Raw genomic sequence first — 19,315 nt, 5'->3', positions numbered from 1 at the left:
GCAGATGGCTCCCCAGAATCAGGCTCTAGCAGCCCCGCTAGTTGGGGTAGTTCAGCCAGTTAGTGCGGCACAGACTGGTGATAGGCCCGCCATGTCTTTGGAGGCCTTATTGAGACTAGATAAGTTTACCAAGCTCTTTCCGGTTCACTTCAGTGATACACCTTCTAAGTACCCACAAGGATTATCTTGACCGCTGCCATGAGATGCTGCGGAACATGGGTATAGTTGAGACCAATGGGGTTGATTTTGCTGTATTTCAGATGACGGGTTCTGCCAAGAGATGGTGGAGAGATTATACATTGACCAGACCAGTTGGATCGCCTGCACTTACCTGGGAGCAGTTCTCTCAAATATTTTTGGAGAAGTTCCTCCCTATTTGTAATGACCCGACCGGTCGTTTTGAGAGTAATAGCCCCGATCCCCTATTAACTATCTCCCCCAAATCGTTTTTCTGCTATTGTGACTTTCCGGGATGATTGGTTTTGAGTTTCGAAATGTTTTGGGACACTTAGTCCCTAAATGAAAGCTTAAGCCTTAGGATTTTGACCGTAGTCAGAACTGTATGAAGACGACTCCGGAAAGGAATTATGTCGGTTCCGTTAGCTCCGTTAGGTGATTTTGGGTTTAGGAGCATGTCCGGAATGTGTTTTGGGGGTCTGTAGTAGATTTAGGCTTGAATTGGCGGAAGCTAGTTTTTCGGCGATGTCGGTCGATAATGGAAATTTTGATATCTAGCTCAGAATGGAATTTCGAAAGTGGTTGTAGGTTCGTAATGTCATATGTGACCTGTGTGTAAAATTTGAGGTCATTCGGATTATATTTGATGTGGTTCGGCGTCATTTGTAGAATTTGGAAAACTTTAAATTCTTAGGTTTGAATCCGTGATTAATTCATGATTTTGGTGTTGTTCGACATGGTTTAAAGGCTCGACTAAGTTCGTAAAGTGTTTTAGGATTGGTTGGTATGTTTGGTTGAGGTCCCGGGGGCCTCGGGTGTGTTTCGGATGCTTAACGGGTGAAAACTTGGACTTAGAGGAATTTCTGAACTTTGCAGGTTCTGGTGTTTTCGCACCTGCGGAAAAGAGACCGCAAGTGCGCGAGCCGCACATGCGGAGATGGAAGTGCATATGTGATAAATCGAGAGTTGGCCTGGGGTCGCAGGTGCGAGGATGTTTCCTCATCTGCGATGCCCGCAAATGCGCAAGGATGCTCGCACATGCGCAAGATACGCAGAAACGGAATGGACTCCGTAGGCGCGAGGGCGTAGATGGGGCCCTTTCGTCGCAGGTGCGAAGGCAGAGGGGGTAAGTGAGTTGCACAGATGCGCACGCTTTCTGCACAAGCGCATCCGCAGGTGCGATCCCAGGTTCCGCAGGTGCGGAAATACCTGGGCAGTGATTAAAACCGAAGGGCTTCGCGATTTTTATCATTTTTGGCTTTGCAAACTCGGGTTGGGGCGATTTTTGAGAGCATTTTCGAGGCATTTCTTGAGGTAAGTTCAGTTGTGCTTATTTTTGGTCAATAATCTTGCCTTGCCATGTATTTTCCCACCTAGTTAATGTGTATTTAAAGTGGAAATTGAAAGTTGGAGACTAGGGATTTGGGAGTTTGAATTGTGGATTGGAGGACCATTTGGTGTCGGATTTTAGTAAATTTGATATGGTTAGACTCATGACTAAATGTGCTTTCTAGTTGCGTGAATTTTGTCGGGTTTCGAGACGTGGGCCCCGGGGGTCGGGTTTGAGCCAATTTCGGGTTTTGGCCTAATTTTGTAGTTTTTCTTGTGGGATTCATTCCATTAGAGCGTATTGATGGTATTGTACTGTTTTGAATAGATTCGGGCCATTAGGAGTCGGATACTCGTGGCAAGAACGTGATATCAAGTTGATTTGAGCGGTTTGAGGTAAGTGGCTTGCCTAACCTTGTGTTGGAGACTTTCCCCTTAAGATATCTTGATATTATTTGGTGTGTGGGCGCCGTATACGTGAGGTGACGAGTACATACCGGGCTATTATTGCAAAAATCATGTTTAACCTTTTTAAATCATAAATTGCTTCTCTTATTAATTGTACTAATATGTTTAATTGTGTAGTTTAGACTAGAAAAGCATGCTTACGTGTTTTAACTGCCTAATTGACATTCTGTGCGTCATGTTCAGTTAAGTCCTTATTTTCCTTATCTGTGTCCAGTATAAACTGTATAACTCGATGTCATACCTGTCATTTCATCTTGCGTTGCATATTTACTTTGGGACTACGGACGTATTCCGGGAGATCCCCCTGTACTGCATATTTACTTTGGGACTACGGACGTATTCCGGGAGATCCCCCTGTACTGCATATTTACTTTGGGACTACGGACGTATTCCGGGAGATCCCCTATGTACTGCATATTTACTTTGGGACTACGGACGTATTCCGAAAAATCCCCCAGCACTGCATATTTACTTTGGGACTACGGACGTATTTCGGGAGATCCCCCTGTAGTGCATATTCATTTGAAACTACGGGACGGTATCCCGAGAGATTTCCCACTGTGTTTACCTTGTTTTGAGCCGAGGGCTCCCTTAATTGTTAAATTTTTGAGAATTTCTTTAACTGTGTTACCGTTAATTCTACTTATATCTTTTACTGTTTAATTTATTATATTCACTCTGGTAGGGCCTTGACCTGACCTCGTCACTACTCGACCGAGGTTAGGTTTGGCACTTACTGGGTACCATTGTGGTGTACTCATGCCCTTCCCTGCACATGTTTTCGTGTGCAGATCCAGGTGCGAGCTATCAGCCTCGGGGTTAGTACGTGTTGCTGATTCTAGGAGACTTCAAGGTACCTCTGCTGGCGTCCGCAGATCTTCGGAGTCCCCTTCTACTCCCTCGTCTAGAGATTTTCCTTACTATCTTCAGACTTTTGTATAGAGCTACATATATTATAGCAGCTTGTGACTTAGTGATATTCCGGGTCTTGAAAAATTATTTTGTGTATGCCGAGTATTACTACTCTTGGCTATTTAAAATATATAGTTTATCTTAAAAATGTTGTGTTTTCTTTATATATTCCGCAAATGTTAGGCTTACCTAGTTGTAAAGACTTGGTGCCATCACAACACCTTACGGAGGGTTAATTTGGGTCGTGACAAGTTGGTATCAAAGCACTAGGTTCGTAGGAGTCGCGAGTCACAAGCCGATTTATTAGAGTCTCGCGGATCGGTGCGGAGACGTCCGTACTTATCTTCGGGAGGCTATGTAACTGTTAAGAACAATCATATTACTTTGATTTCCTTGTCGTGCGAGTTATTGACACCAAAAAATCTAAGATTCTATTATATTCTATTCTTTCTCACAGATGGTGAGGACCCGCATTGGGAGGACCGACGATTAGGCACCCGAGCCCCCGCCAGAGCCACCAGAGACCGGGGTCGGGGTAGAGGACGACCATGCGGTGCAGCCCGAGCACCTGTGAGAGCTGCGTCAGAGGAGCCCCCAGCAGCTCCAGCTGGAGGGCCAGCGCCAGAGATCCCTATTGCTACTCCAGCCCTCCAGGAGACTTTAGCTCAGTTCTTGAGCATGTTTAGCACTATGGCTCAGGCTGGACTATTTTCGATAGCTCCCACTACATCTCAGGCCGGGGGAGAGCCACAGACTCCCGCAGCCCGCACCACTGAGTATAGGGTCAAGGTTGATCAGGCCCCAGAGTATATTCCTATGCCCCTAGTGGCTCCGGTTCAGCATGAGATCAGGTTAGCTGCTTCTGAGAAAGAGCAGCTCAGACTTGAGAGGTACAAGAAGTACCACCCCCTACTTTCAGCGGACTAGCTTCAGATGATGCTCTGGGTTTTCTTGAGGAGTGTCATCGTATTCTCCGCACTATAGGCATTGTGGAGACGAGTGGGGTTTCTTTCACCGCTTTCCAGCTGAGGGGAGCAGCATATCAGTGGTGGCGTGCCTATGAGCTGAGTAGTCCGGACGAGGCAGACTCACTCACTTGGACTAACAGGGAGGAGGCGACTTGCGTGAGTATATTCCTCATAGCCTTAGGGATGCTTGGCGCGCAGAGCTTGAGCAGTTGCGTCAGGGTTCTTTAACTGTGTCGGAGTATGCAGTCTATTTCAGTGGGTTAGCTCGCCATGCACCGGCTCTAGTTGCTACAGGCAGAGAGAGGGTTCGTCGCTTCATTGAGGGACTCCACCCCAGTATTCGGACCAGTATGGCCAGGGAGTTGGAGATGGACATCACTTATCAGCAGGTAGTGAGCATTGCCAGGAGAGTGGAGGGCATTTTCGCCTGGGACCGAGAGGAAAGAGTGGCCAAGAGGTCTCGAGAGACTGGTCATTATTCAGAAGCTCGTGCACCAGCAGCACGCTATGGTAGGGGTTTTGTGAATCGCCCTGTTCATTCAGCTCTTCCAGCAGCCAGCGGTGTCCCAGCTCCTCCTAGACCTCAGGAGCCCTATTATGCACCGCCAGTATCCAGTATGCCTCCTACTCGAGGTGCTATTATCGGCCAGTCCAGCAGGTCAGGTCTGAGTCAGTCTCAGCCGCCGCGTCCTCCAAGAGGTTTTTTTGAGTGTGGTGACACTCGTCACCTAGTTAGAGATTGGCCCAGAGCCAGGAGGGGTGCACCTCCACAAACTTATCAGCTTCCACGTGCTCCACCGGATCTTCCGGCCCTTCTTCCAGCACCAGCTGCTACCCCACCTCCTCAGCCAGCTCGAGGTGGAGGTCGGGGAGGTCGAGGTCACCCTAGAGGGGGAGGCCAGGCTAGGTACTATGCCTTTCCAGCCCGGTCAGAGGCCGTTGCTTCAGATTCAGTTATCACAGGTATCGTCCCCGTCTACAATAGGGATGCATCAGTATTATTTGACCCAGGCTCTACATATTCATATGTGTCTTCTTATTTTGCCCCACATTTGGTGATATCTCGGGATTCATTGAGTTCTCCTGTTTATGTATCTACTCCCATGGGAGATTCTCTCATTGTGGACCGCGTATATCGGTCGTGTTTGATTGCTCTTAGTGGTTTTGAGACCAGAGTCGATTTGTTATTTCTCAGTATGGTAGATTTTGATGTTATCTTGGGCATGGACTAGTTGTTGCCCCATTATGATATTCTTGATTGTCACGCTAAGACCGTGACGCTGGCTATGCCAGGTTTGCCGAGATTAGAGTGGAGAGGTACCTTAGAGTATACTCCCCGCAGGGTCATTTCATTTCTTAAAGCTCAGCGAATGGTTGAGAAGGGGTGTGATATATATTTGGCCTATGTGAGAGACGTCAGTACTGATACCCCTACAGTAGAGTTAGTTCCAGTAGTGAGGGACTTCCCATATGTGTTTCCAGCTGATCTTCCAGGCATGCCGCCCGACAGAGATATTGATTTTGGCATTGATTTGTTGCCGGGCACTCAGCCCATCTCTATTCCTCCATATAGTATAGCTCCTCCTGAATTAAAGGAGTTGAAGGAGAAGTTGCAGGAGTTGCTTGATAAGGGCTTCATTCAGCCAGTGTGTCACCTTTGGGTGCTCCGGTCTTATTTGTAAAGAAGAAGGATGGTTCTATGCGTATGCGTATTAATTATCGGCAATTGAACAAGGTTACAGTGAAGAACAGGTATCCTTCGCCTCGCATTGATGATTTATTTGATCAGTTACAGGGTACCAGGTTGTTTTCCAAGATTGACTTGCGTTCTGGCTATCATCAGTTGAAGATTCGGGAGCCGGATATCCCGAAGACTGCTTTCAGGACCAGATATGGTCATTATGAGTTTCTTGTCATGTCATTTGGGCTGACCAATGCCCCAGCAGCCTTTATGCATTTGATGCACAATGTATTATGGCCTTATCTTGATTCCTTCGTCATTGTGTTTATTGACGACATCCTGGTATATTCCCGATCTCGGGAGGATCATGAGCAGCACCTGAGGACCGTGCTTCAGACTTTGAGGGAGAAGAGGTTGTATGCAAAATTTTCTAAGTGTGAATTCTGGCTTGATTCAGTGGCATTCTTGGGCCACATAGTGTCTTGTGATGGGATCAAGATAGATCCGAAGAAGGTGGAGCTAGTGCAAAGTTGGCCTAGACCGTCATCAGCTACAGAGATCCACAGTTTCCTTGGTTTGGCGGGGTATTACCGTTGCTTTGTGGAGGGATTTTCATCCATTGCAGTACCTATGACCAGGCTGACCCAGAAGGGTGCTCCGTTCAGGTGGACCGAGGAGTGTGAGCAGAGCTTTCAGAAGCTCAAGACAACTTTGACTATAGCCCCAGTATTAGTATTGCCTACAGGTTTAGGGTCATACACTATCTATTGTGATGACTCGAGGATTGACCTTGGAGCGGTATTGATGCATGACGGTAGGGTGATTGCCTACGCGTCTAGACAGTTGAAGGTGCATGAGAAGAATTATGCAGTTCGTGATCTCGAATTAGCAGCTATTGTTCACGCCCTGAAGATCTGGCGTCATTATTTGTACGGTGTTCCCTGTGAGATTTACACTGATCACCGGAGTTTGCAGTACTTGTCCAGGTAGAAGGACCTTAATTTGCGTCAGCGGAGGTGGTTGGAGCTACTTAAAGTCTATGATATCACTATATTATACCACCCGGGGAAGGCCAATGTAGTGGCCGACGCCTTGAGTCACCGGGCAGAGAGTTTAGGGAGCTTGGCATATCTTCTGGCAGCTGAGAGACCCTTAGCCTTGGATGTTCAGGCCTTAGCCAAACAGTTCGTGATATTGGATATTTCATAGCCTAGCCGGGTATTAGCTTGTGTGGTTGCTCGGTCTTCTCTTTATGACCATGTCAGGGAGCGCCAGTATGATGATCCTCATCTTCTAGTTCTTCAGAACAGGGTTCGGCAAGGTGATGCCAGAGATGTGACTATTGGTGATGACGGTGTGATGAGGATGCAGGGTCGGATCTGTGTGCCCAATGTAGATGGGCTTCGGGAGTTGATTCTTGAGGAGGCCCATAGCTCGCGGTACTCCATTCATCCGAGTACCGCGAAGATGTACCAGGACTTAAGACAACACTATTGGTGGAGAAGAATGAAAAAGGACATAGTTGGGTTTGTGGCCAAGTGTCTCAACTGTCACCAGGTTAAATATGAGCATCAGAGATTGGGTGGATTACTTTAGGGGTTGGAGATCCTAGAGTAGAAGTGGGAGCGGATCACCATGGACTTTGTGGTTGGACTTCCTCGGACTTTGAGGAAGTTCGATGCTATTTGAATGATCGTGGATCAGCTGACCAAGTCAGCCCATTTCATTCCCGTATGTACACAGTTCACATCACGGTTTTGGAGAGCCGTACAGCAGGAGTTGGGTACTAGGGTGGAGTTGAGCACATCCTTCCACCCTCAGACGGACGGGCAGTCCGAGCGCACAATTCAGATTCTTGAGGATATGCTCTGTGCCTGTGTGATGGATTTTGGAGGGTCATGGGACCTATACTTGCCACTTGTAGAATTCGCTTATAACAACAGTTACCAGTCCAGCATTCAGATGGCACCGTATGAGGCTTTGTATGGTAGGCAGTGCCGGTCCCCAGTGGGATGGTTTGAGCCGGGCGAGGCCCGATTGTTGGGTACAGATTTGGTCAAGGATGCCCTGGATAAGGTGAAGGTGATTCAGGAGAGACTTCGCACAGCCCAGTCCAGGCAGAAGAGTTATGCAGACCGTAAGGTTCGTGATTTGGCGTTTATGGTTGGTGAGCGGGTCTTGCTTCGGGTATCGACTATGAAGGGTGTCATGAGGTTCGGGAAGAAGGGCAAGCTGAGCCCGAGGTTCATTGGTCCTTTTGAGATATTGCGGCGAGTTGGGGAGGTTGCTTATGAGCTTGCCTTGCCTCCCAGCCTAGCAGGAGTTCACCCGGTATTCCACGTGTCTATGCTCCGGAAGTATCACGGTGATCCGACTCATGTATTGGATTTCAGCTCTATCCAGTTGGACAAAGATCTATCTTATGTTGAGGAGCCAGTAGCCATTTTGGACAGGCAGGTCAGAAAGTTCAGGTCAAAAAATATTGCTTCAGTAAAGGTCCAGTGGAGGGGTCAGCAGGTCGAGGAGGCGACTTGGGAGACCGAGTAGGATATGCGCAGCCAGTACCCTCATCTTTTCACAGTTTCACGTATGTCTTTATACTCGTTCGAGGATGAATGATTGTTTTAAGAGGGGGAGGATGTAACGACCCGACCGGTCGTTTTGAGAGTAATAGCCCCGATCCCCTATTAATTGTCTCCCCCAAATCTTTTTTCTGCTATTGTGACTTGCCGGGATGATTGGTTTTGGGTTTCGGAGTGTTTTGGGACATTTAATCCCTAAATGAGAGCTTAAGCCTTAGGATTTGGACCGTAGTCGGAACTGCATGAAGATGACTCCAGAATAGAATTCTGTCGGTTCCGTTAGCTCCGTTAGGTGATTTTGGGTTTAGGAGCATGTCCGAAAAGTGTTTTGGGGTCTGTAATAGATTTAGGCTTGAATTGGCGGAAGCTAGTTTTTCGGCGATGTCGGCTGATAGTGGAAATTTTGATATCGAGCTCGGAATGGAAATCCGAAAGAGGCTATAGGTTCTTAATGTCATATGTGACCTGTGTAAAATTTGAGGTCATTCGTATTAGATTTGATGTGGTTCGGCGTCGTTTGTAGAATTTGGAAAACTTTAAATTCTTAGGTTTGAATCCGTGATTAATTCATGATTTTGGTGTTGTTCGACGTGGTTTAAAGGCTCGACTAAGTTTGTAAGGTGTTTTAGGATTGGTTGGTATGTTTGGTTGAGGTCCCGGGGGCCTCGGGTGTGTTTCGGATGCTTAACGGATGAAAACTTGGACTTAGAGGAATTTCTGAACTTTGCTAGTTCTGGTGTTTTCGCACCGGCGGAAAAGAGACCGCAGGTGCGCGAGCTGCACATGCAGAGATGGAAGCGCAGATGCAATAAATCGAGAGTTGTCCTGGGGTCGCAGGTGCGAGGAAGTTTCCGCATCTGCGATGCCCGCAAATGCGATGCGCAAGGATGTTCGCACATGCGCAAGATGCGCAGAAGCGGAAGGGACTCCGCAGGCGTGAGGGCGCAGATGCGGCCCTTTCGTCGCAGGTGCGAAGGCAGAGGGGATAAGTGAGTTACACAGATGCGCACGGTTTCCGCACAAGCGCACCCGCAAGTGCGTGCCCAGGTTCCGCAGGTGCGGAAATACCTAGGCAGTGATTAAAATCGAAGGGCTTCGCGAGTTTTATCATTTTTGGCTTTGCAAACTCGGGTTAGGGCGATGTTTGAGAGAATATTCGAGGCATTTCTTGAGGTAAGTTCCTTGTGCTTATTTTTGGTCAATAATCTTGCCTTGCCATGTATTTTCCCACCTAGTTAATGTGTATTTAAGGTGGAAATTGGAAGTTGGAGACTAGGGATTTAGGAGTTTGAATTGTGGATTGGAGGACCATTTGGTGTCGGATTTTAGTAAATTTGATATGGTTAGACTCGTGAGTGAATGAGCTTTCTAGTTTCGTGAATTTTGTCGGGTTTCGAGACGTGGGCCCCGGGAGCCGGGTTTGAGCCAATTTTGGGTTTTGGCCTAATTTTATAGTTTTTCTTGTGGGATTCATTCCATTAGCGCGTATTGATGGTATTGTACTGTTTTGAATAGATTCGGGCCATTAGGAGTCGGATACTCGTGGCAAGAACGTGATATCAAGTTGATTTGAGCGGTTTGAGGTAAGTGGCTTGCCTAACCTTGTGTTGGGGACTTTATATTTTCCGCAAATGTTAGGCTTACCTAGTCGTAAAGACTAGGTCTCATCACGACACCTTACGGAGGGTTAATTTGGGTCGTGACACTATCACACTGAGAGAGGAATTTCGCAAGCAATTTGAGCGTCTACAGCAGGGCAGTATGACTGTTACTCAGTATGAGTCCCGTTTTGTAGATTTATCCTGTCATGCTCTCCTTTTACTACCTACGGAGGGAGAGAGAGTGTGGAGGTTTATTGAGGGACTCACTCACCCTATCAGACTTCAGATGGCCAAGGAGACCGGAAGTGAGATTTCTTTTCAGGCGGCTGCTAATGTCGCAAGGAGGATCAAGATGGTTCTTGCACAGGAGAGAGGGCGGAGGTTCGATAAAAGGCCTCGTCAGTTCGGTGGTTTTAGTGGTGCCTCGTCTGGAGGCAGAGGTAATTTTGGTAGGGGTCATCCTCCCAGACCATTTCATTCAGCACTTCATGTATCTCCCGGTGCTTCAGGGAGTCACGGTCCTATTATGCCTTACTCTGGGCAGTTAGTATTCAGTGCACATTCAGCTCCTATCAGTGCCTCACCATTCCAGAGTTACTAGAGCGGTTATCCAGCCCATTTGGGGCAGCTTCAGCTTCAGCAACCACAACATCAGGATGGGTGTTATGAGTGTGGGAACATTGGTCACATTAGGAGGTATTGCCCTAGATTGGCGAGTAACAGGTCTCGACAAGATTTGCATGCCATCATAAAGGCACCGGTTGCTTCACCGCCTGCTCAGCCAACTAGAGGTAGGGGTCAGGCAGCTAGAGGTGGAGGTCAGGCCATTAGAGGTGGAGGTCAGACCGTTAGAGGTGTAGGCCAGCCAATTAGAGGTCGTCCCAGGGACGCAGTTTAGAGTGGTGGGGCCCAGCACCGATTTTATGCTTTTAGGCCTCAGGCCGAGTCATCTGATGATGTGATCACAGGTATTATTCTAGTTTGCCATAGAGATGCTTCAGTTCTATTTGATCCAGGATCTACTTATTCCTATGTGTCCTCCTATTTTGCTTTATATTTGGTTGTACCTTGTGATTCTCTGAGTGCTTCTGTGTGTATCTACACCGGTGGGAGACTCTGTTATAGTAGATCATGTCTATCATTCGTGTGTGGTTACTATTAGTAATCTTGAGACTAGTGTGGATCTTCTACTTCTTGATATGGTAGATTTTGATGTCATCTTGGGTATGGATTGGATGTCCCCTTATCATGCTATATTGGATTGTCATGCCAAGACAGTGACCCTAGCTATGTCGGGGTTACCTTGGTTAGAGTAAATAGGAATCCTGGTCATTCTTCCAGCAGGGTTATTTCTTATATGAAAGCTCGACGTATGGTAGAGAAAGGGTGTCAAGCCTATTTGGCTTATATTCGCGATCCCAGTGCGGATGCTCCTTCTATGGACTCAGTACCAGTTGTTCGTGAATTTTCAGAAGTATTTCCTGCAAATTTGTCGGGGATGCCACCCGACTGAGATATTGACTTCTGTATTGATTTGGCTCTAGGCACTCAGCCCATTTCTATTCCAGCATTCTGTATGGCCCCGCCGGAGTTGAAAGAATTAAAAGAGCAGTTACAAGACTTGCTTGATCAAGGATTCATTAGACCCAGTGTCTCGCCCTGGTGTCATGACCCAAACTAACCCCTGTCGTGATGGCACCTATCGTGGAAATAGGCAAGCCGACTCATTTCCAAAACAAACCGATGTTTTTATTTCAAAGATAATTTTAATGTTATTTAACATAAAAACCTCCGTAAAGAAGTTCAAATCAAAATAAAAGTGCGGAAGGAAAAGCTCGACATCGGGGTGTCATTAGTCATGAGCATCTACTACAATCCGTCTAACAATATCAAGGCTAACTCAGCCTGGAAAATAGATAAATACAACTAGAGGAAGATAAGAGGGAGAAGAGCAGTGGCTGCGATCACCAAACAACTACCTTGCTATCTCCAAGAAAATCTGCAACCAGAATAATCAACAACCGCTACCGTGTCGAGCTACACCTGAATCTGGACACAAGGTGTAGGGAGTAACGTGAATACGCTAACTCAGTAGGTAACAACAATAAATAAAGTCTAAGCAGTAGTGACAAGCAATAAAGCATACAACATTCATATCAGGAAAACTCAGTAAAATACCACATGCTTTTAAAATCAGGATTTGAATCAAAACATCTCGTTTAAACCCAGTTCCAATTAAAAAAATCATTTAAAGATATTTTTCAACAATTTTCAAACAGAGGAAAAATGCAAAGGTGAGCAAAATGGTAAAATCATAAACAGCCCCTCGGGAAAAATATCACTCATATACAGCCCCTCGGGCAAACCTCACAGTCACTCGTGCCACTCGGGCATACCTCACAATCACTCTTGCCACTCGGGCATACCTCACAATCACTCTTGCCACGCGGGCATACCTCACAATCACTCGTGCCTCCCAGTCACTCAACACTCGACACTCGCACTCAGTAGATACCTGCGCTCACTGGGGGTGTGTACAGATTCCGGAGGGGCTCCTTCAGCCCAAATGCTATAATCTGCACGGATAACTCACGTGTTGCACGGACAACTCACGTGCTATAATAACAAAGTGTGCTGCAGGCGGGCAGCCCCGATCCACACTCATCCTCATAAATCAGGCCCTCGGCCTCACTCAGTCATAAACCTCTCAAGCCACTTGGGCATTTCAGTAAAACAGGGCATTCGGCCCAAAACATTTATATGCATCAAAATAGAGTCATAAACTGAGTTATGCGGTAAACAAGTATAAACATGACTGAGTATGGATTTTCAATCGAAAAAAATGAGAGGATGGTAAGAAAAAGCCCCTAAGGGTCCAAACAGCACTGGCGCAATGCCCGAACATGGCATTCAGCCCAATTTACAGAAACTCTTTCTAAAACATATAAGTATCATATAGTTTCAACAAAATATGCAACTTTATAGTTGCTACGGGACGGACCAAGTCACAATCCCCAGCAGTGCACGCTCACACGCCCGTCACCTAGAATGTGCGTCACTAAAAATAGTAGAATGATACAAAATCCGGGGTTTTGTACCCTCAGGACTAGATTTACAATCATTACTTACCTCAAACCGGTCAAATATCTACCCCGCAATGCTCTTGCCTCTAGACTCGGCCTCCAAATGCTCCGAATCTATTCACAATCAGTATAATACCATCAATACGCGCTAATGGAATGAATTCCACAAGAAAAGCTACAAAATTAGACCAAACCCCGAAATTGGCTCAAACCCGGCCGCCGGGCCCAAGTCTCGAAATCTGACAAAATTTATAAAACTAGAAAGCTCATTCACTCGCGAGTCTAACCATACCAAATTCATCAAAATCCGACATCTTTTGGTCCTTCAAATCCTTAAATTACTCTCCAAAAATTCCAAGCCCTAGTTTCCCCAATTTTCACCCCTAATTTCTACAATTTCCATGCTTAAACAATTGAAATTCATCATAGATTCGAGTATTAAGTTCAAAAACCTTACCTCAACGAGTTTCCCCTTGAATCCCTCTTCAAAACCCTCCAAAAGCTCCAAAAACCGAGTTGAAATTGTGAAGAATGACCAAAAATTCGCGAAGGGTTCAATTTATGCCTTTCTACCCCAGCAAAACCGCATCTGCGGTCCAAATAGCGCACCTGCGGCCTCCGCTTCTGCGCCCAAAAGCCCGCATCTGCGGAAGTCACTTAAGGTCCTAAAACCGCACCTGCGATCACCTCTTCACACCTGCGGTCTCGCAGGTGCGACCCCTCATCCACTTCTGCGATAAAACCCCAGGCTTCCAAACTCCGCACCTGCGACTAAATTCCGCACCTGCGAAACTCGCACCAGCTGCATTTTCCAATTTCAAACTTCCCATTAACCTTCCGAAATCATCCCGAGGCCCTCGGGACCTCAACCAATTACACTAATAGGTCACATAACCCCATATGAACTTAGTCGAACATTTGGAATACCCAAAACAACACCAAAACACCGAATTAACCTCGAATTCAAGCTTAAGGATTTCTAAACTTCCAAAATTCGCCAACGATGCCGAAACTAACCAAACCATGTCCGAATGACCTGAAAGTTTGCACACATATCACAAATGATACTACGAACCTACTCCAACCCCCAGAATTCCATTCGGACCCCGATATCTAATTTTCCACTGCCGACCGGAAATCGCCAAATTTCCAATTTCGCCAATTCAAGCCTAATTCTACCACGGACCTCAAAATCACATTCCGGACGCACTCCTAAGTCCAAAATCACCTAACGGAGCTAACGGAACCATCAGAATTCAAATCCGAGATCGTTTATATATAGGCCAACATCCGGTTGACTTTTCCAACTTAAGTTTCTACTTAAGAGACTAAGTGTCTCAATTCACTCTGAAACCACTCCGGTCCCGAACCAACTAACCCGATACAACATAATATAGCTGAATAACACAAAATAAAAGTAGAAATAGGGAAACGGGGCTATAACTCTCGAAACGGCCGGCCGGCTCGTTACATCCTCCCTCTCTTAAACATCCGTTCGTCCTCAAACGGGTCTAGAAACATACCTAGAGTCTCGAATAGGCATGGATATCTGCTCCGCATCTCCCGCTTGGTCTCCCAGGTGTCCTCCTCCATAGGTTGACCTCTCCATTGCACCTTCACTGAAGCTATATCCTTTGACCTCAACCTTCGAACCTGCCGATCTAAAATAGCCACCGGCTCCACATCATAAGTCATATCACCCTCCAACTGAACCGTGCTGAAATCCAAAACATGGGACGGATCTCCAATATACTTCCGGAGCATGAAAACATTGAACATTGGATGCACACTCGACAAGATGGGTTACAAGGCAAGCTTATAAGCCACCTCCCCTATCCTCTGAAATACCTCAAAAGGCCCAATGAACTGGGGGCTCAACTTACCCCTCTTCCCAAACATCATAACACCCTTCATGGGTGATACCTTCCGCAAAACCTTCTCCCCAACCATAAAAGACACATCACGAACCTTCCTATCCGCGTAGCTCTTCTGCCTAGACTGCGTCGTGTGAAGCCGCTCCTGAATCAATTTCACCTTATCTAATGCATCCTGGACCAAGTCTGTACCTAAGAGCCTAGCCTCACCCAGCTCAAACCATCCAACCGGAGATCTACACCTCCTTCCATATAAAGCCTCGTACGGAGCCATCTGAATACTCGACTGATAACTGTTATTATATGCAAACTCCGCGAGTGGCAGAAACTGGTCTCATGAAACCCCAAAGTCAATAACACAAGCACGCAACATGTCCTCCAATATCTGAATAGTGCGCTCGGACTGCCCGTCCGTCTGAGGGTGAAAAGATATGCTCAACTCAACCTGAGTACCCAACTCTCGCTGCACGGCCCTCCAAAACTGCGATGTGAACTGAGTACCCCTATCTGAAATGATGGAAACTGGGACACCATGCAGGCTAACGATCTCTCGGATGTAAATCTCAGCCAACCGCTTTGAAGAGTAAGTAGTACCAACTGGAATGAAGTGCGCGGACTTGGTCAGCCGATCCATAATAACCCAATTAGCATCGAACATCCTCAAAGTCCGTGGGATCCCAACTCCCACTTCCACTCTGGGATCTCTAATCTCTGAAGCAAGCCACCCAGTCTCTGATGCTCATACTTAACCTGCTAATAGTTGAGGCACCAAGCCACAAACCCAACTATATCCTTCTTCATCTGCCTCTACCAATAGTACTGCTTTAAATCCTGGTACATCTTCGCGGCACCCGGATGGATGGAATACCGTGAGCTGTGGGCCTCCTCAAGAATCAACTCTCGAAGCCCATCTACATTAGGCACACATATCCAGCCCTACATTCTCAGCACGGCGTCATCACTAATAGTCATATCCCTAGCATCACCTCTCCGAACCCTGTCCTGAAGAACGAGCAAGTGGGGGTCATTATACTAACGCTCCCTGATACGGTCATAAAGAGAAGACCTGGAGACCACACAAGCCAATACCCGACTAGGCTCCAAAATATCCAATCTGACAAGCTGGCCCTCTAAGGCCTGAACATCTAATGCAGAAGGTCTCTCTGCTGCTGGAAGATATGCTAAACTCCCCAAACTCTATGCCCGGCGACTCAAAGCAACGGTCACCACATTGGCCTTCCCCGGATGGTACAAAATAGTGATATCATATTCCTTAAGAAGCTCCAACCATCTCCGATGACGCAAATTAAGATCCTTCTGCTTTAACAGATACTGCAGACTCCGGTGATCAATATAGATCTCACAATGAACCCCATACAAATAATGACGCCAAATCTTCAAGTCGTGAACAATGGATGCTAACTCAAGATCATGGACAGGATAGTTCTTCTCATGGGTCTTCAACTGGCGCGAGGCATAGGAAATCACCCTACCTTCCTGCATCAAAACACAACCAATGCCTATCCTCGAGGCATCACAATACACGGTTTAAGAACCTGAAGCTGATGGCAGAACTAACACTGGAGTTGTGGTCAAAGTAGTCTTGAGCTTCTGAAAGCTCTCCTCACACTCATCCGACCACCTGAATGGAACACCCTTTTTGGGTCAATTTAGTCAAGGGCGATGCAATAGATGAAAATTCCTCCACAAAGCAACGATAGTAACCCGCCAAACCAAGAAAACTCCTAATCTCTGTGGCTGAGGACGGTCCGAGCCAACTCTGCACCGCCTCTATCTTCTTCGGATCCACCTGAATACCCTCACTGGACACCACGTACCCCAAGAATGCTACTGAACTGAGCCAAAACTCACATTTGGAGAACTTTGCATAAAGCTTTTCCTCCCTCAATCTCTATAATACAATCTTCAAATGCTGAGCGTGTTCCTCCTGGCAACGAGAGTACACCAGGATGTCATCAATGAATACAATAACGAATGAGTCCAAATAGGGCTAGAATACATTGTTCATCAAATACATGAACGTTGTTGGGGCATTGGTCAGCCCAAAAGACATCACCAAGAACTCATAATGGCCATATCGGGTCCTGAAAGCTGTCTTAAGAATATCTGAATCCCGAATCTTCAGTTGGTGATAACCGGACCTCAAATCGATCTTATAGAACACCCTCGCTCCCTATAGTTGGTCGAATAAATCATCAATACGAGGCAAAGGATACTTGTTCTTGACTGTGACCTTGTTCAACTGCCTGTAATCAATACACATTCTCATGGAACCATCCTTCTTCTTCACAAATAGAACCGGTGCACCCCAAGGTGACACACTAGGCCGAATAAACCCCTTATCCAGGAGTTCCTGAAGCTGCTCTTTCAATTCTTTCAACTCCGCCGGTGCCATACGATACGGTGGAATAGAAATAGGCTGAGTGTCTGGCACCAAATCATTACCAAAATCAATATCCCTGGGAGGCGGCATGCCCGGCAAGTCTGCAGGAAACACATCCGGAAAATCACATACCACAGGAATAGAATCAATAGTGGGAGTCTCAGCACTGACATCCCTCACGAAAACCAAATAAGATAGACACCCTTTCTCCACCATGCGTTGAGCCTTCAGGTATGAAATCACCCTACTAGGCACATAATCAATGGAACCTCTCTACTCAACCCTCGGGAATCCCGGCATCGCTAAGGTCACGGTCTTAGCGTGATAATCTAGAACAACATGACATGGAGAAAGCCAATCCATGCCCAATATCACATCGAAGTCGACCATACTGAGCAGCAAAAGGTCCACTTGGGTCTCCAGACCCCCAATAGTCACCACACATGACCGATATATGCGGTCCACAATAATAGTATCTCCCACAGGAGTAGATACTTGAACAGAAGAAATTAGAGACTCACAGAGCATATCCAGAAAATGGGCAAAATACGAGGAAACATATGAATACGTGGAACTGGGGTCAAATAATAATGAGGCATCTCTGTGACAAACTGAGACAATACCTGTAATCACAGCATCTGAAGCAATAGCATCTGGTCTGGCAGGGAGAGCATAGAAACGGGCCTGACCACCCCCTGATCTGCCTCCCGCTCTAGGGCGACCCCTAGCTGATTGACCTCCACCCCGAGTTGACTGGGCGGGTGGTGAGGTAACTGGTGCTGTAGTCGGAGGTTGACTCCTCTGCTGAGATAGACCTCCATGACGACGAGGACACTGCTTCCACATATGCCCAAGCACCCCACACTCAAAACAACTCCTTGGTGCTGGCGGCGAAAACTGAAGGGAACCCCTAGCACCGGGATAACTGGTAGAAAAACCTGGCATGGAAGAGCCCTGAACAGGTGGAGCACGGGACGAACTCTGAACTGGAAGGGCACTAAGTGATGAGTGGCCCTGATGAGAACTGTGAGAACCATGGCTAGATGATACACCACGGTGAAATGGCCGAGCTGACTGAGCCTGTCTGAAATAACAACCTCTACCGTGCTGGAACTGAGCCCCAAAAGGAGCACCGTTGAATCCACCCTGACCACGAGGCCTCTTGTCCTCCCTCTCAACCCTCTCCTTACTGCGAACCATCTAAATCTGCCGAGCAATGTCGACAACCTCATCAAAGGTAGCACCCGAAACCCGCTCCCTGGTCATGAGCAACTGTAGCTGATAAGTGAGGCAATCAATAAACCTCATGATCCTCTCTCTGTCCGTAGGAACCAACCAGATAGCATGACAGGCCAACTCAGAGAATCGCATCTCATATTGTGTCACAGACATATCACCCTGGCGAAGCCGCTCAAACTGTCTGCGCAGCTCCTCTCTGCAGGATCGAGGCACGAACTTCTCCAAAAAGACCACGGAGAACTGCTTCCAAGTAAGGGGTGCTGTGCCATCAGGCCTACGCCTCTCGTAAGTCTCCCACTATCTGATTACAGCCCCAGAGAATTGAAAGGTAGTAAATGAGACCCCACAAGTCTCCAGAATACCAGCAGTACGGAGTATCCTCTGACACCTGTCCAAAAAGTCCTGAGAATCCTCTTTCTCTGTGCCCACTGAAAGGTGGTGGCTGGAGTCTCCCAAATCTCTCCAACCTACGCTGATCTTCCTTAGGCATAGCGGGAACCACATAATCCTGAGCAACTACAACCGGCTGGGCTGGTGGTGCCTCCGGTGTCTGAAGTCCCTGAACAACCTGCTCGGGTGTGCGAGCGATGGGAGTCTGAGTGCCTCCCCTGGCCTGAGAAGTGGTTGCGACCGTCGAAATAGAGACCGCCTGAGCAAGGCCAGTACACGCTGTCAGAATCTGAGCTAGGGCCTCCTAAAGGCCTGGAATCATAATAGGCACAGGTGGTGCCTGAGCTGGTGCATCAACAACTGTAACCTGGTCCTGATCTAGGACAACCGGTGGATCTGCAGGTACTGCCCCAGCTTCTGTACGGGCTGTACCTCTGCCCCTACCACGGCCTCTACCGCGGCCTCGGCCTGTCACGGCCCTGGCTGGTGGTACTGGTGGCTGGCCCTCCTGACCGATAGCACGAGTCCTCACCATCTGTGAGAGAATGAAACAACAGATGTTTAGTTACTAGAATCAACAGATTCGCACTACAAGAACTCACGAATG

At 47.3% G+C, this 19,315-nt stretch overlaps 1 protein-coding gene across 2 annotated transcripts in view; it reads right to left on the bottom strand.

Moving 5' to 3' along the window:
- Positions 1 to 11,460: 11,460 nt before the first annotated feature.
- LOC142171641 (uncharacterized) overlaps positions 11,461 to 19,315 on the bottom strand; it is a 48,144-nt gene continuing 40,289 nt past the window's right edge. The window contains exons 1-2 of one of the 2 annotated variants that reach the window (XM_075235112.1): positions 17,703 to 19,233; positions 11,461 to 11,767 (exon numbers count right to left, since the gene is read on the bottom strand). In XM_075235112.1, coding sequence (XP_075091213.1) covers positions 11,733 to 11,767; positions 17,703 to 18,279 — 612 coding nt within the window. In that variant the 5' untranslated portion in view covers positions 18,280 to 19,233 and the 3' untranslated portion in view covers positions 11,461 to 11,732. Of the gene's footprint in view, positions 11,768 to 17,702; positions 19,234 to 19,315 lie in introns of those variants that run through there. The other variant, XR_012701483.1, reaches the window with a different exon arrangement.

This window comes from Nicotiana tabacum, chromosome 17, assembly GCF_000715075.1.
Source record: "Nicotiana tabacum cultivar K326 chromosome 17, ASM71507v2, whole genome shotgun sequence".
In the NCBI taxonomy this organism is placed as follows: Eukaryota; Viridiplantae; Streptophyta; class Magnoliopsida; order Solanales; family Solanaceae; genus Nicotiana; species Nicotiana tabacum.
This window is presented reverse-complemented; position numbering and strand designations above follow the sequence as displayed.